The 17,758-nt window shown below is 46.5% G+C and overlaps 1 protein-coding gene across 1 annotated transcript in view; it reads left to right on the forward strand.

The window, feature by feature from the left end:
- LOC144500809 (dedicator of cytokinesis protein 2-like) overlaps positions 1-17,758 on the forward strand; it is a 1,379,043-nt gene that overhangs the window by 1,032,434 nt on the left and 328,851 nt on the right. Inside the window, exon 31 of the mRNA XM_078224279.1 lies at positions 2,674-2,774. Within this exon, the coding sequence (XP_078080405.1) occupies positions 2,674-2,774 (101 nt within the window). The remainder of the gene's footprint in view (positions 1-2,673; positions 2,775-17,758) is intronic.

Here is a 17,758-nt window from a genome sequence, read left to right on the forward strand (position 1 = left end):
TGGGACTTTTTTCTCTGCAGCGTAGGAGGCTGAGGGGTGACCTTATAGAGGTCTATAAAATAATGAGGGGCATAGACAAGGTAGATAGTCAATATCTTTTCCCAAAGGAGGGGAGTCTAAAACTAGAGGGCACAGGTTTAAGTTGAGAGGGGAGAGATACAAAGTGTCCAGAGGGGCAATTTTTTCACACAGAGGGTGGTGAGTTTCTGGAACAAGCTGCCAGAAGTAGTAGTAGAGGTGGGTACAATTTTGTCTTTTAATAAGCATTTAGACAGTTACATGGGTACAATGGGTATAGAGGGATATGGGCCAAATGCGGGCAATTGGGACTAGCTTAAGGGTTTTTTAAAAAAAGGGCGGCATGGACAAGTTGGGCCGAAGGGCCTGTTTTCATGCTGTAAACCTCTATGACTCTATAAAGTGAGGTACTCCTCTTTGGGTGTTTCGGTGCTAGCTCTCAGAGAGGGGGAATCAACCTCTGCTTTATAACAGTATGTGTGTATTTATATGTATGCGCGTGTGTGTATATGTATGTGTGTATATGTATGTGCGTATGTATGTGTGTATATGTATGTGCGTATGTATGTGTGCATGTGTGCGCTTGTTTTCATTTGCATGTCTGCATATGTGTTCACGCACATGTGCACATATGTGTGTGTGGGCATGCGTGTGGGTGTTTGTGTATGTGTCCATGCATGTGTGTTTGCGTGTGTGTGTGTGTTTGTGAGTGTGTGTTTGTGAGTGTGTGTTTGTGAGTGTGTGTTTGCGTGTGTGTTTGTGAGTGTGTGTTTGTGAGTGTGTGTTTGTGAGTGTGTGTTTGTGAGTGTGTGTTTGTGAGTGTGTGTTTGTGAGTGTGTGTTTGTGAGTGTGTGTTTGTGAGTGAGTGTGTGTTTGTGAGTGTGTGTTTGTGAGTGTGTGTTTGTGAGTGTGTGTTTGTGAGTGTGTGTTTGTGAGTGTGTGTTTGTGAGTGTGTGTGTGTGAGTGTGTGAGTGTGTGAGTGTGTGCGTATGTGTCTGTGCCCCTAATCATTGTTCATGTAAAGAAATGGAAATCTTTCTATTTCAGACATCTAGTGCTCACAGCAAGCACTGGGCCAGGGATAGCCTGTAAGGAATAGCAGCAGGAGCAGGCCATTCTGGCCCTCCTGCTTAATCCTGTGGGCACAAGCCCAACTTGTTCAACCTTCCAGCAGAAGCCTACTCCATCCTTGGACTCAACCGCATGGTTCCACTCCCTCATGCTGAAACAGATGCAGTAACAGTTATCACAAACCATCCTCACTCACCAGTGTGGCAGTTTGACAAACCTTTCTTCATGAGCACTCCCAAGAACTGTTTGCCTTGAAAATCACTGAGGTGATAGTGCTGTTTTTACAATAGGCAAAATAACATTACATTCAGTGAGCCCTACCCTTCTTTAATAAACCTTAACTCCCGAACTGAGAGCTTGTGGCGTGGTGGTGTTGTCCCTATCTCTGGGTTCAAGTCCCGCTTCTGGAGCTGATAGCCATGGAAGGTGCAGGCATAACATGGCTGAACCTGTTGATTCAGGAATGTAAATCCTTCCAAGACACCTGATGGCCGATAGTAAAGAGCGGAAGAGTTTCCTGACCAGCCACATTACGGAAGGTGATGGAAAACCACTGCAGTATTTTGCCAAACATAAACATAAACCAATCCAATGAAAGCCCATCTTTGCCAACATTTTATTTTTTCATTTATTAGCGTCACAGGTAGGCTTATATTAACACTGCAATGAAGTTACTGTGAAATTCCCCTAGTCGCCACACTCCGGCGCCTGTTCAGGTACACTGAGGGAGAATTTAGCATGGCCACTGCACCTAACCAGCACATCTTTCGGACTGTGGGAGGAAACCGGAGCACCCGGAGGAAACCCACACAGACACGGGGAGAACGTGCAGGCTCCACACAGACAGTGACCCGAGCCGGGAATCGAACCTGGGTCCCTGGCACTGTGAGGCAGCAGTGCTAACCACTGTGCCAAAAACGCCCTCCCAAATTGGCAGCCGACCATGTTTGGTGTCTAGTGCTGGATAGTGGACAGGACAGGCAATGGAGGTGGCCTAGTGGGAGGGGCCCACAGCAGCGTCCAGCCCTACTCTGAAAGCTGAGTGCTGTTGAGGGAGATCGAGGGGTGCTAGGTGTATTGGCCATGCTAAATTCTCCCTCAGTGTACCCGAACAGGCGCCGGAGTGTGGCGACTAGGGGAATCGAGAAACTCAAGAAGGGCTCCATATTCAGGTACAAATAAAATGGGGCCAGGAACATTGGTGGCCTCCGTGTGGCAGCGAATCCCTGCTCCCATTGCATCCTTCCTTTTGGAACTTCAAAATAATTCTTCCCATGAGAAATGGGCATCACTGGCAAGGCTGGCATCCATTGCCCATCCCTCATCGTTTCGCCCTCAGTGAACCCAAACAGGCACCGGAGTGTGGCGACTAGGGGATTTTTACAATGACTTCATTGTGTGTTAATGTAAGCCTACTTGTGGCTAATAAATAAACTTTAAACTTTAAAAACACTGCAATGAAGCGTGAGCTTGGAATTCACAAGTGGTCCCGATATCGGGGTCCTGACGCTCGCTGACAGTTCCTGCCCGAGGAAATTGTAACATTTCAATCTCACGTGTCTGTTTTTGTTTTCCTCAACACAGCTTTGGAACAATTACTTTCACCTCACAGTGGCCTTCCTGACCCAGGAATCCCTGCAGCTGGAGAACTTTTCGAATGCCAAGCGAGCAGCTATCATATCCAAGTGAGTAGCTTCATTGTAGCTTTATGTTAGAGTCATAGAACAATACAGCACAGAAACAGGCCCTTCAGCCCAACCAGTCCATGCTGACCATGGTGCCCTCCTAGCTAGTCCCAATTGCCCGCGTTTGGCCCATATCCCTCTAATCCTTCCCCATCCATGTACTTATCCAAATGCTTTTTAAATGTTACTATTGTACCTGCCTCCACCACTTTCTCTGGCAGCTCATTCCATATACGCACCACCCTCTGCATGAAGAAGTTGTCACTCAGGGTCCGTTTTAAATCTTTCCCTTCTGACCTCTAATTTTGAATTTGCCTTCCTGGGTAAAAGACTATCCTATTGATGGCCCTCATGATTTTATACACCTCAATAAGGTCACCCATCATTCTGAGAAATAAAATCCTAGCCTGGCCAACCTCTCTCTATAACTCAGACCCACGAGTCCTGGCAACATCCTTGCAAATCTTCTTTGCACTCTTTCCAGTTTATCAATTCCTTTCCTACAACAGGGTAACCAAACCTGTACACAATAAAACTGTACGCAATGCTCCATGTGTGGCCTCACCAACGACTTATACAAATGTAACATGTTGTCAGTATGCACAGCTTCATTTGGACTTCATTTATCTCTGTATGTGGATGGACCTTTTAGCAAAACCTCTCCTCTGAGAGCTAAATGCATTGGCAACTGAATAGCAATGAATATTCTACGTGATCCTTGAAGGGAACAAATTCATTGGGCAAATTATGGATGCTTGTTCCAAGAGTTCTCCTGCTGAGCAAAATGATAGAAATATGAGAATCGATAAAACTGGAAACCATTCATAACGTTCCTTAAAACATTGCTGTTACAACAGTCCCACAAAAATATCAATCAACCAGACCTTTAAAGTACCAAAAGCAGAAACTACAAGCAATTGACACCTCTTTATCTTGTGGGAATAAACATTGAGCCATTGACTAAGTAGATGGGAGGCACGGTGGCACAGTGGCTAGCACTGCTGCCTCACAGTGCCAGGGACTCGGGTTCAATTCCGACGTCAGATCACTGTCGGTGCGGAGTCTGCACATTCTCCCCGTGTCTGCGTAGGTTTCCTCCGGGTGCTCTGGTTTGCTCCCACAGTCCAAAGATGTGTGGGTTAGGCTGATTGGTCATGCTAAATTGATCCCAGTGTCAGGGAATTAGTAGAGTAAATATGTGGGGTTACGGGGATAGGGCGTGGGTGGGATTGTGGTCGGAGCAGACTCGATGGGCCGAATGGTCTCCTTCTGCACTGTGGGGATTCTATGATTCTATGATCTAAGAGAAAAAAGCTGTCAATCAAGCAATTTTTTCCCTTGTGTGAGTTTTTTTCAATGTTTATCTGGGATCTTAGGCAGAAATGTATAATACTTTTTTTAAAGCTCCGGCGCCTATTCAGGTATACTCAGGGAGAATTTAGCATGGTCACTCAGGGATTTTCACTAACAAATAAACTTTAAACTTTAAACTAAGAAGCCGACATCAATAATTGCATGTCTGTAGAAGCTTTTAAAAAAGTATCACAGAACATAGAACAGTACAGCACAGAACAGGCCCTTCGGCCCACGATATTGTGCCGAGCTTTACCTGAAACCAAGGTCAAGCTATCATCCTGGTGTGCTCCATGTGCCTATCCAATAACTGCTTAAATGTTCCTAAAGTGTCTGACTCCACTATCACTGCAGGCAGTCCATTCCACACCCCAACCACTCTCTGTGTAAAGAACCTACCTCTGATATCCTTCCTATATCTCCCACCATGAACCCTTTCGTTATGCCCCCTTGTAATAGCTCCATCCACCCGAGGAAATAGTCTTTGAACGTTCACTCTATCTATCCCCTTCATCATTTTATAAACCTCTATTAAGTCTCCCCTCAGCGTCCTCCGCTCCAGAGAGAACAGCCCTAGCTCCCTCAACCTTTCCTCATAAGACCTACCCTCCAAACCAGGCAGCATCCTGGTAAATCTCATCTGCACTCTTTCCAGCGCTTCCACATCCTTCTTATAGTGAGGTGACCAGAACTGCACACAATATTCCAAATGTGGTCTCACCAAGGTCCCGTACAGTTGCAGCATAACCCCACGGCTCTTAAACTCCAACCCCCTGTTAATAAAAGCTAACACACTATAGGCCTTCTTCACAGCTCTATCCACTTGAGTGGCAACCTTTAGAGATCTGTGGATATGGACCCCAAGATCTCTCTGTTCCTCCACAGTCTTCAGAACCCTACCTTTGACCCTGTAATCCACATTTAAATTAGTCCTACCAAAATGAATCACCTCACATTTATCAGGGTTAAACTCCATTTGCCATTTTTCAGCCCAGCTTTGCATCCTATCTATGTCTCTTTGCAGCCTACAACAGCCCTCCACCTCATCCACTACTCCACCAATCTTGGTGTCATCAGCAAATTTACTGATCCACCCTTCAGCCCCCTCCTCTAAGTCATTAATAAAAATCACAAAGAGCAGAGGACCAAGCACTGATCCCTGTGGCACTCTGCTAGCAACCTGCCTCCAGTCCGAAAATTTTCCATCCACCACCACCCTCTGTCTTTGATCAGATAGCCAGTTACCTATCCAATCGGCCAACTTTCCCTCTATCCCACACCTCCTCACTTTCATCATAAGCCGACCATGGGGGACCTTACCAAACGCCTTACTAAAATCCATGTATATGACATCAACTGCCCTACCTTCATCAACACACTTAGTTACCTCCTCAAAAAATTCAATCAAATTTGTGAGGCACGACTTGCCCTTCACGAATCCGTGCTGACTATCCCGGATTAATCTGCATCTTTCTAAATGGTCGTAAATCCCATCCCTAAGGACCTTTTCCATCAATTTACCAACCACCGAAGTAAGACTAACCGGTATCATTATGCATTTCTGCCTAAAACCCCATGGGAAGCCCGGGGGGTGGGGGGGGGGGGGGGGGGGTTGGGGGCTGTAAAAGAAAATTCCATTCCAGCCTCGCCAACAACTTTCTGTGGTGCACTGAATTGATTGAGATCATAATACCGTAAGATTTAGAAGCTAAATTAGGCTATTCAGTCCTTCGAGTCTGCTCTGCCATTCAATCATGGCTGATAAGTTTCTCAACCCCATTCTCCCACCTTTTCCCCATAGCTTTTGATCCCCTCACCAATCAAGAACTTATCTACCTCTGTATTAAATGCACTCAATGCCTTGGCCTCCATAGCCTTCTGTGGCAATGAATTTCATAGATTCACCACCCTCTGGCTGAAGAAATTCTTCCTCACCTTGGTTCTAAAGGATCATCCCTTTAACTTGGGGCTGTGCCCTCGGGTCCTCGTCTCTCTTATTCATGGAAACATCTTCCCCACATCCACTCTATCAAGGCCTTTCAGTAATCTGTAAGCTTCAGTGACATCCCCCCTAATCCTTCTAAACTCTGCCCCTTCACTACCACAAAGCCCAGAATGCCTTTCCCCACACTTGCCTAAGTGCATGGCTGCCTGATTTTCCAGAGACTCCTGTCCAGTGGGAATTGGGGAGATTTTCTTTTCTTTCTTTCATGGGATGTGAGCATTGTTAGCAAGGTTGACATTTGTTGCCCTTATTGCTGTTAAACTGAGAGTATAGATCTGGAGCCCTCAAATGTTCCTCATATGTCAAGCTTTTCATTCCTGGGATCATTCTCGTGAACCTCCTCTGGACCCTCTCCAAGGCGAGATGAATGAGTGCTCAAATTGAAGGCAATCATTATCGGACTAACTTTATTTACTCTTACCCAACAGAGAGGGCAGCAGAGAGGGCAATATAACAAAATGTTCACATCTTACACTAGGGGAATTGGATAAGATGCCATTAGATGAGGAGAAAGTTGGTATCCAGCCCAGGTGGAATGCACCCTGCATTGCATTAAGGGAAGTAAAGACGGTACTTTTGAAGGCTTTGGCCAAATTCTTCCAATCCTCCTTGGATATGGGAGTCATTGCAGAGGATTGCTGAAACAACTCCTCAGAGGCTAGATTCCCTTCACCAAACTTAGGTTTATTTACTTGGTGCAACAGCACTCCAATAGGCACTATCCTGACAGGGTATAAGCCCAGAGTGCCAGTAACCCTGACACTCCATACTATATACACGGGCAGGGCTCCCTGATAGAGCAACTCATTACTGCCTTAATCAGGGAGCTCATATTCGAAGAGGTTCACCTCGTTAAACTCATTAAAATTGCAAATGCTACACTGTTGCTTAAAAAAAAGGAGAAGAGGGATAAACTTTACAAAACAGTCAGCAGAATGTCAGAGTTGAGGGAAAATAATTCTCGGAACACAGGACAAAATTAATTGGCACTCGAAAAGAATATTGGTTAATAAATGAGAGACATTGTGGATTTGTTAAAGCAAAATCAGATTTGACTAACTTGATGGAGTTTTTTTTAAATGAAATAATGGAAGAGGTTAATGAGGTTGGCGAGCTTGATGTGAATAAATGGACCTTCCGCAGCTGTTTAATAAGCTTGTTAGCAAAATGCTACAGTGGGATTAAAGGTTGGGGAGACTACATGGATAAGAAATTACCTGAGGGACAGAAAGCCCAGAGAATTGGTGAACAGTTGTTTTAAGACTGGAGGCTGTAATAGCATTTGTTTTCCACAGGTTTGGTGCTCTTTTTGACACATATTAATATTCTGGACTTGGGTACGCAATTTCAAAGACTGCACGTGACGCTGTAGTAGCCCAGCCAAACACCAGTTTCCCCGTCACCAATACCCTTTATTACGCACCACAGGAAAGGGCCATGCATGCAGCCTACAGTCAGGCAGTCGGGATCTACAACAACAGTTCAAGTGGAGCAACGGGTTAAAAACCCTCGCTGACCACTTCCCATTGGGCGAGCCCCCATTCACTCAATAAGGCAGCTCGTACTCCATGAGGAGAGCACAACACAGCACAATGCAAGGAAGAGAAGCAGGAGTAGGCCACCAGGTCCTTCAAGCCTGCCCCGCCATTCAGTGCGATCATGGTTGATCTATGTCGGCCTCAACTCCTTTTCTGTGCCATTTCCCCATTGCCCTGTTTTCCTCAGTCTATCAAATATTTATCCACCTCTAAAGAATAAAGAACAAGGAACAATACCACACAGGAACAGGCCCATTGGCCCATGAAGCCTGCGCTGATACACAGTTTTGATCCCTCTGTACACCTACCGTTCCTGTGTCTATCAAGATACACCTTGAACGTTGCTAACGTGCCTGCTTCCGCCACCTCTACTGGCAGTTCATTCAAAGCACCCACCACTCTATGTTAAAAACTTTCCCAGCACGTTTCCCCTAAACTTACCCCCTCTCACCTTAAAGCTGTGCCCTCTTGCAGTTGATCTTTCCACTCTGGGGAAAAAACCTCAGACTATCCCGTCTATCTATGCCTCTCATAATTTTGTAGACTCCTATCAGGGCGCCCCTCAGCCTCCATCTTTCCAGTGTAAACAATACAAGTTTATCCAACCTCTGCTCATACCTAAAACCCTCCAGACCAGGTGAACCTTCTTTGCACCCTCTCCAAAGCATCCACATCCTTCTGGTAGTGTGGTGACCAGAACTGCACGCAATATTCCAAATTTGGCCTAACTAAAGTTTTATACAGCAGTATACACTTTGAATACTTCTTAGAATCCAGCCTCCACCACCCTTTAGAACATAGAACATAGAAAAAATACAGCACAAACAGGCCCTTCGGCCCACAGGTTGCGCCGGTCATTGATGCACTGTCAATCGAGTCAAGACTAGTTGTGAGCAAGACAAATAGGCTTTTATTAGCAAGAACTTGGAGCCATCCCTGTCGGTGATCTGGTCTGAACTGAGGGCAAGGAGGAGGAGCCACTGCCTTTATACCCAGACCAGGGGGAGGAGACTTGGGCGGAACCGACAGGGATGTGCCACATATACAGGTACTGAGAAATACTAACTACGACGGTTAACCACTACAGATAACATATAACAGTGGTTTACCACAGTCATGTCCCGACCTACCTAGGCCTATATATAGGCTTACCTATAACCCTCAATCCTATTAAGTCCCATGTACTAATCCAGAAGTCTCTTAAAAGACCCTATCGAGTTCGCCTCCACCACCACTGACGGCAGGCGATTCCACTCACCCACCACCCTCTGTGTGAAAAACTTACCCCTGACATCTCCTCTGTACCTGTACCTACTCCCCAGCACCTTTGAGGCAGAGAATCCCAGAGATGCACCACCTTCTGTATGAGAAATCTACTGATGAGACCCATGGCCATCATAGCAGACACATAAGAACATAAGAACATAAGAAATAGGAGCAGGAGTAGGCCATCTAGCCCCTCGAGCCTGCCCCGCCATTCAATAAGATCATGGCTGATCTGACGTGGATCAGTACCACTTATCCGCCTGATCCCCATAACCCTTAATTCCCTTACCGATCAGGAATCCATCCATCCGCGCTTTAAACGTATTCAGCGAGGTAGCCTCCACCACCTCAGTGGGCAGAGAATTCCAGAGATTCACCACCCTCTGGGAGAAGAAGTTCCTCCTCAACTCTGTCTTAAACCGAACCGCCCTTTATTTTGAGGCTGTGTCCTCTAGTTTTAACTTCCTTACTAAGTGGAAAGAATCTCTCCGCCTCCACCCTATCCAGCCCCCGCATTATCTTATAAGTCTCCATAAGATCCCCCCTCATCCTTCTAAACTCCAACGAGTACAAACCCAATCTCCTCAGCCTCTCCTCATAATCCAAACCCCTCATCTCCGGTATCAACCTGGTGAACCTTCTCTGCACTCCCTCCAATGCCAATATATCCTTCCTCATATAAGGGGACCAATACTGCACACAGTATTCCAGCTGCGGCCTCACCAATGCCCTGTACAGGTGCATCAAGACATCCCTGCTTTTATATTCTATCCCCCTCGCGATATAGGCCAACATCCCATTTGCCTTCTTGATCACCTGTTGTACCTGCAGACTGGGCTTTTGCGTCTCATGCACAAGGACCCCCAGGTCCCTTTGCACGGTAGCATGTTTTAATTTGTTTCCATTGAGATAGTAATCCCATTTGTTATTATTTCCTCCAAAGTGTATAACCTCGCATTTATCAACGTTATACTCCATTTGCCATATCCTCGCCCACTCACTCAGCCTGTCCAAATCTCTCTGCAGATCTTCTCCGTCCTCCACACGATTCACTTTTCCACTTATCTTTGTGTCGTCTGCAAACTTCGTTACCCTACACTCCGTCCCCTCCTCCAGATCGTCTATATAAATGGTAAATAGTTGCGACACCAATGGAAATGTAATAACCAGTGAGGAGGACAGGCCTCAGGAGTAAATAGACAAACTGGTGGAATGGCGGACATGTGGCAGATGAAGTTTAGCGTGGAGAAGAGTGAAGCGATTCATTTTGGTAAGGAAGGGCAAGAGAGGCAACATAAACTAGACAGCGTGACTTTAAAGGAGGTTTGGGAACAGAGAGATAAGGGATTTCTTTCGATACAGAGAGATAAGGGAAAAACACTGTGGACGCTGGAAATCTGAAATAACACCAGAAAATGTTGGATTAACTCAGCAGCACCCGTGGAGAGAGAAACAAGAGGTTTTTTTTACCCTAATTTGGGCTCTGGCGTTTCAAAGGCGAGTCCTATTTTAAAAAATTTTTGAAGTTTATTTTATTACTGTCACAAGTAGGTTTACATTAACACTGCAATGAAGTTACTGTGAAGATCCCCCAGTCGCCACACTCTGGTTCCTGTTCGGGTACATTAAGGGAGAATTTGACCAATGCACCTAACCAGAACATCTTTCGGACTGTGGGAGAAAATCGGAGCACCCGGAGGGAACCCACGCAGACACGGGGAAAACGTGCAGACTCCACACAGATAGTGACCCAAGCCAGGAATCGAAATCGGCTCCCTGACGCTGTGAGGCAGCAGTGCCAACCACTGCGCCATCATGCTGAAACATTAGCTCTGCTGCCTTTGTCCAACACTTTGTGTTTTTATTCAGGAATAGAGAGGCCCCGGGTGCATTGACACAAATCCATAAAGGTGGCAGGACAAATGTGAAGGCTATTCAAATGTCAGGTGGCATCCTTGACTTTATATATAGAGAGGAACAGAATGCAAAAGCAGGGTGGGTTTGCTCAACCTTTGTAAAGCCCTGGTTAGGAGCCAGTTAGCCACACTTTAGGAAGGACATGAAAGGGAGGATGCAGTAGCGATTTATTCGAAAATATCAGTGATGGAGAGTTTCTGGCCTTGCTCGCCCTGAACTGGAAAATCCCTCCAGAGGTCAACGGACCTTTCCATGGTCTGCCCCTCACTCGCTCCGATTCCTGTGGTGGGTGGGGTGGTAAAATTTGTCCCGCACTGTCTGCAAAGGCAGTGGAAACAGATTTTTTAAAATTCATTCGTGGGACATGGGCGCCATTGGCTGACCAGCATTTATTGCCCATCCCTAGTTGCAGTTGAGGGCAGTTGAGAGTCAACCACATTGCTGTGGCTCTGGAATCACATGTAGGCCAGACCGGGTGAGGACGGTAGATTTCCTTTCCTAAAGGACATTAGTGAACCAAATGGGTTTTTCTGACAATCAACAATGGTTTCACAGTCATTATTAGATCCTTAGTTCCAGATTTTTAAAAATTGAATTCAAATTCTACCATGGCAGGATTCGAATCCGGATCCTCAGAGCATTAGCTGAGGTTCTAGATTAATAGTCTAGCGATAATACCATTAGGCCATCACCTCCCCAATGATAACTATCAAAAAGAGGAACTGGATAAATATTTGAAGAAGAAAAATTTAGCAGAGCCTCTGGGAAAGAACAGTGGAATGAGCCTAATTGGATAGTTTATTGACAAAGACACATGATGGACCAAGTGGCCTCCTTCACTGCTGTTCCAACCTATGACGACATGATTCTGTGATCTATGGAAGAATTGACATTTAAAGTTTATTGATGAGTGTCACGAGTAGGCTTACATTAACACAGCAATGAAGTTATTGTGAAAATCCCCGAGTCGCCGCACCCTGTTCGGGTACACTGAGGGAGAATTTAGCATGGCCGATGCACCTAACCAGCACGCCTTTCGGACTGTGGGAGGAAACCAGAGCATCCGGAGGAAACTCACGCGGACACGGGGAGAGCATGCAGACTCCGCACAGACAGTGACCCAAGCTGGGAATTGAATCCATATTGACTGTAACACTACATTCTGCACTCCCTCCTTTCCTTCTTTATGAATGGTATGCTTTGTCTGTGTTGCGCGCAAGAAACAATACTTTTCACTGTATATCATCAATACGTGACAATAATAAGTCAAATCAAACCTGGCGCTGCGAGGAAACAGCAGTGCTAACCACTGTGCCGCCCACGAGCTGGATTGCTTGCATGATCTCTCCTCATTCTTATGGTGCTTTCCTCTTACATAGGGCGCAGTTTTAAAGCTGATCTAATTCATGTTTTAAAACTCGCCGGTTTTATTGTTCACGCGCTTGAGCTGTTGAAGTGTGTCCCTGTGTGCAGATCATGGCGAGCGACAATGGTCCTGTAGGGAAATTGAAGGGCAATTTCACTTTGCATCAAATTCTCCAAGGTCGATTGCAACATAATTCACAAGCAATGCAGGATTTACTCACCTTTACCCAATAGGACTAGAATCATATTCAGAACAATGTCCACTGCATACACAGTGGGAGGCTGCCAATGTTCATATTCTGTGTCATTGATTTTTGAATTAGTGTCAATTAATGGCTAACGCGAGGGCACTCTTTGCGCCACGGACCTGTGCCTGCTGTAATTGGATTGATTCTGACAGAACTCATTTTGTTTTAAGATCCTGCAACAAAGGGACCTTCTCCACTTGGATTGGATTTGAATCCACATTTACTGAGTGAAAGCACAACATGTTTCACCAGCCTGTCCTCTGTCAAAGAGATTTACCCATCATTCCAATCCGTCTGAGTCAATCAGAACCTCATTACCCCTCCGTTCCTCATCTTCTTAAAAGGAATAAAATCATTTAATATGTCCAACAATGATTGGAAAGAGGAGTCACTTGGTTCTGATTAAGATACTCTGTTCACCACAAGCCTCCAACCAACAGGGGAATCATTGAAGTAACCTCTCTCTTGTAAAATTGCAAAGTGGACACTGTTAACTTTTGGTCACTTGTTCAGATCATAGAATCATTAAATCCCCACAGTGCAGAAGGAGGCCATTCAGTCCATCGAGTCTGCACCGGCAACAATCCCACCCAGGCCCTATCCCCGTACCCCACACAGTTACCCCTGATGCGAAGGGGCAATTTAGCATGGCCAATCCACCTAACCTGTACATCTTTGGACTGTGAGAGGAAACACACACAGACATTGCTCTACATGGATGTGGGAGAACGTGCAAACTCCATACAGACAGTCACCCGAGGCTGGAATTGAACCCGGGTCCCTGGCGCTGTGAGGCAGCAGTGTTAACCATTGTGCCACCGTACCACCCCTGTACCACCACACCAGGGCCAGTGTGATCTCCTGGACTCGTTTCGATTGCCTCAGGGGGTCGGAGAGGAATTTCCCAGATTTTCTTTTCCCCATATTGGCCCTGGGGTTTTCACTCTGGGTTTTCGCCTCTCCCTGGAGATCACATGGTCTGGAATGGGGGGGTGGGGGTGAGTAAATAGGTTGTGATGAACAAAGCATCGTAGCTGTGAGGGACAGCTCGGTGGATAGGATATTAGGATGTAGATAGGCTGGAAAATTGGGCGGGGATCCTGGATTCAGGATTCAATCCTGGACCGGGGAGCGGCGCGGGCTTGGAGGGCCGAAGGGCCTGTTCCTGTGCTGTATTGTTCTTTGTTCTTTGTTGTATCATCAAACTGAGCGATTCAAAGATTGACAGCTTTAGATCTCTGTAATCTACTCCAAGCCCAAAAGATTGGTGTCTTCTTCCACTTCAGGTATCCTGGAATCATAGAACCCCAACAGTGCAGAAGCAGGCCATCGAGCCTGCACTGACAACAATCCTACCCTGGCCCCATCCCCACAACCCCATGTATTTACCCTACTAATCAACCTGACATCCCCCTAATAATTTAGCATGGCAATGAACCTAACCCGCATGTTTTTGGACTGTGGGAGGAAACCAGAGCACCCGGAGGAAACCCACACAGACACGGAGAGAACATGCAAACTCCACACAGACAATGACCCAAGCCAGGAATTGAACCCGGGTCGCTGGCGGTGTGAGGCAGCAGCGCTAACCGCTGCGCCACCGTGCAATCACACATTTCAATCCTTCCCCCCTTGCACCCATCGACAGCCTTTCCTTCAGCCTCCGAGGCCCCAAGACGCTCACTTAAACCCCTTTACCTCACCCTTTTTGTTTATGATACTCTTTCTGTTTATTGCCTGTCCCTAATATTTCCTTCTGTGACTGGGTGTCAAATTGTGTTGATAATGTTTTCCTATGGTAGAGGTGTATCAATGCAAGTTGGTGCAGTCGGTTCTGCTGCCATGAAATTTGTGTTGCTTCGCATAGTAACTTAGAGTCACAGAGGGTTACAGCATGGAAACAGGCCCTTTGGCTCAACTTACCCATGCCGCTTCTTTTTTTTTAAACCCTGAAGCTAGTCCCAATTGCCCGCATTTGGCCCATATCCCTCTACACCCATCTTACCCATGTAACTGTCTAAACGCTTTTTAAAAGACAGAATTGTACCCACCTCTACTACTACCGCTGGCAGCTTGTTCCAGGCACACACCACCCTCTGTGTGAAAAAATTGCCCCTCTGGGCCCTTTTGTATCTCTCCCCTCTCACCTTAAACCTATGCCCTCTAGTTTTAGACTCCCCTACTTTTGGGAAAAGATATTGACTATCCAGCTGATCTATGCCCCTCATCATTTTATAGACCTCTATAAGATCACCCCTCAACCTTCTACGTTCCAGAGAAAAAAGTCCCAGTCTATCCAGCCTCTCCTTATAACTCAAATCATCAAGTCCTGGTAGCATCCTAGTAAATCCCTTCTGCACTCTTTCTAGTTTAATAATATCCTTTCTACAATAGGGTGACCAGAGCTGTACACAGTATTCCAAGTGTGGCCTTACCTATGTCTGTACAAATTCAACAAGATGTCCCAACTCCTGTACTCAATGTTCTGACCAATGAAATCAAGCATGCAGAATGCCTTCTTCACCACTCTGTCCACCTGTGACTCCACTTTCAAGGAGCTGTACCTGTACCCCTACTTGAAGCGACTCAATGTGGAAAGCAAGAAACTGAAACATTGAACAATGTACAATTAGGAGTTTAACAGTATAACTGTACAGGTCTAATCCCGACAATGCCCTGACTCCAACTGCAGTCTCCAGCCCCGGGAATGTGCACCCTCACTCCCGATTGGCCCAGGCTCACTCGCTTGCGCTCCACTAGTTGTGGCTCGGTCATGTGTGCCACGAAGGATTGCCCATTAAAGGGGCCACGCTACCACACTTAGCAACTTCTTTCAGTGCGATGGGTGCCAGTCTTATAAAGAACAAAGAAAATTACAGCACAGGAACAGGCCCTTCAGCCCTCCAAGACTGCACTGACCATGCTGACCATCTGAACTAAAACCCTCTACTCTTCTGGGGACCAAATCCTCTATTCCCATCCTATTCATGTATTTGTCTCGACACCCCTTAAAAGTCACTACTGTATCTGCTTCCACTACCTCCGCCGGCAGCGAGTTCCAGGCATCCACCACCCACTGTGTAAAAAACTTGCCTCGTACATCTCCTTTAAACCTTGCCCATTGCACCTTAAATCTATGACCCTAATATTTTCTGTACCCTCTCCAAAGCCTCCTCATCCTTCTGGTAGCGTGGCAACCAGAATTGAAAACTATATTCCAAGTGTGGCCTAACCAAGGCTCTATGAACCTTGGTTAGGCCGCACGTGGGCAGGAATTTTTGGATGTCGGGGTTTCCTGCCCTGTCACCCAAAGAGTCAGTGGGAAATGCATTTTCCTGATATTAGAATGGACATTCGTGACTGATGTGCCAGATTCATAAGACCATAGACTATAAGGCATTGGAGCAGAATTAGGCCACTTGGCCCATCGAGTCTGCTCCGCCATTCAATCATGGCTGATTTTTTTCTCATCCCCATTCTCCTGTCTTTTCCCATAACCCCTCATTCCCATATCAATCAAGAACCTATCTATCTCTGTCTTAAAGACACTCAATGACCTGGCCTCCACAGCCTTCTGCAGCAAAGAGTTCCACAGATTCACCACTCTCTGGCTGGAGAAATTCCTCCTCATCTCTGTTTTAAAAGATCGTCCCTTTAGCCTGAGGTTGTGCCCTCTGGTTCTAGTTTTTCCTACTGGAGGAAACATCCTCTCCACGTCCACTTTATCCAGGCCTTGCAGCATCCTGTAAGTTTCAATAAGGTCCCCCCAGGAGGGATTCACCAGGAGACTGGTGAGAACTTAATTCCTAAGAGACCTCTGACCAGAGTTCAATTGTTGGATCACCTACTGCTAACTTCCCATAGAATCCTACAGTGCAGAAGGAGGTCATTTGGCCCATCGAGTCTACACCGACTACAATCCCACCCAGGCCCTATCCCCATAACCCCATGCATTTACCCCAGCTAGTCCTCCTGACACTAAGGGGCAACTTAGCATAGCCAATCCACCTAACTCGCACATCATGGCCATGTGACCCAGGTTACCTTGTGTCCCAGACATGAAGGAGATCTCCCTCTTCCTGTGACCTCTGGAACACAGAGCTGAAGCCCAGGAAATCCGTTAGATCTTCCAGGGTTAATTACCCTTCTTCTGCCACTTCCCATCAGAGGCTTTGCTCTGTTCTATTCATGGCTGGACCTCCTCAACACTGTGATTCCATGGACTTCTGCTGCTGCTCCTTGCTGCTGTAGGGCTCCCTCTCTGTCTCTCCCTCTCTCTATCTCCTTCACTCTATCTCTCACTGTTTCACTCTCTCTCAGGATTCTGGCCTCCTCAACTTCTCCAGCCCAAACTCCAGTCTTGGCCCGCTGTGCTACAACCTCCAGGCTTCAGGTTCCGCCCCAGCCTGCCAAGGGCATCTCATTCAGCTGGGCGTCCTGAATGGCTGACGTGAATTCCCTGCCTGGTGTCCTGTAACACCAACGATCTATGCTGTTAGGGATCCTGTGCCTCGCAGGGATTGCCCTGCATTGGACAGGGACGGACATTGACCTGCTCCAAATTGGGACACTGCTGCATGTCTCCTCCACTATAACAGTAATAGTGCATCAATGAGCAAGGTCGTATCAGGATAAATGGTAAGAAAGTTGAAAGGCATGAAGCAGTCAGTCAAGGTATAGGAGACCTAATGGCAAAAATGGAGAGAAATGGCTTTACTCTAATAGCTCTAATATGGGTGGCACGGTGGCAGAGTGGTTAGCACTGCTGCCCCACAGCGCCAGGGATGTGGGTTCAATTCCCAGCTTGGGTCACTGTCTGTGTGGAGTTTGTACATTCTCCCCGTGTCTGCGTGGGTTTCCTCCAGGTGCTCCGGTTTCCTCCCACAGTCCAAAGATGTGCAGGTTAGGTTGATTGGCCATGCGAAATTGATTCTAGTTTCGGGGGGATTAGCAGGGTAAATATGTGGGGTTACGGGAATAGGGTGGGATTGTTGTCAGCGCAAGCTCGATGGGCCGAATGTCCTCCTTCCGTACCGTAGGGATTCTATGATTCTCTGACAGAGATGTTGTTGCATCGTGACTGAGGTTAGAAACTACATATTCCGGGGAAACAACATTTTGAAAAGATTAACAAACTGGAAAAGAGGAATTGTGAAGTGTAGCCTAATAATAGAAGAAATAAGAACAATAATGAGGAAGTATGTTTGCTCAGAAGATAGGAAATTGAATCATTCTGGATGGAGAGAACTTTGGACATGGGAGCTGGGGTAGGCCATTTGGCCCTTCGAGCCT

This window comes from Mustelus asterias, chromosome 1 (genome assembly GCF_964213995.1).
Source record: "Mustelus asterias chromosome 1, sMusAst1.hap1.1, whole genome shotgun sequence".
NCBI lineage: Eukaryota > Metazoa > Chordata > Chondrichthyes > Carcharhiniformes > Triakidae > Mustelus > Mustelus asterias.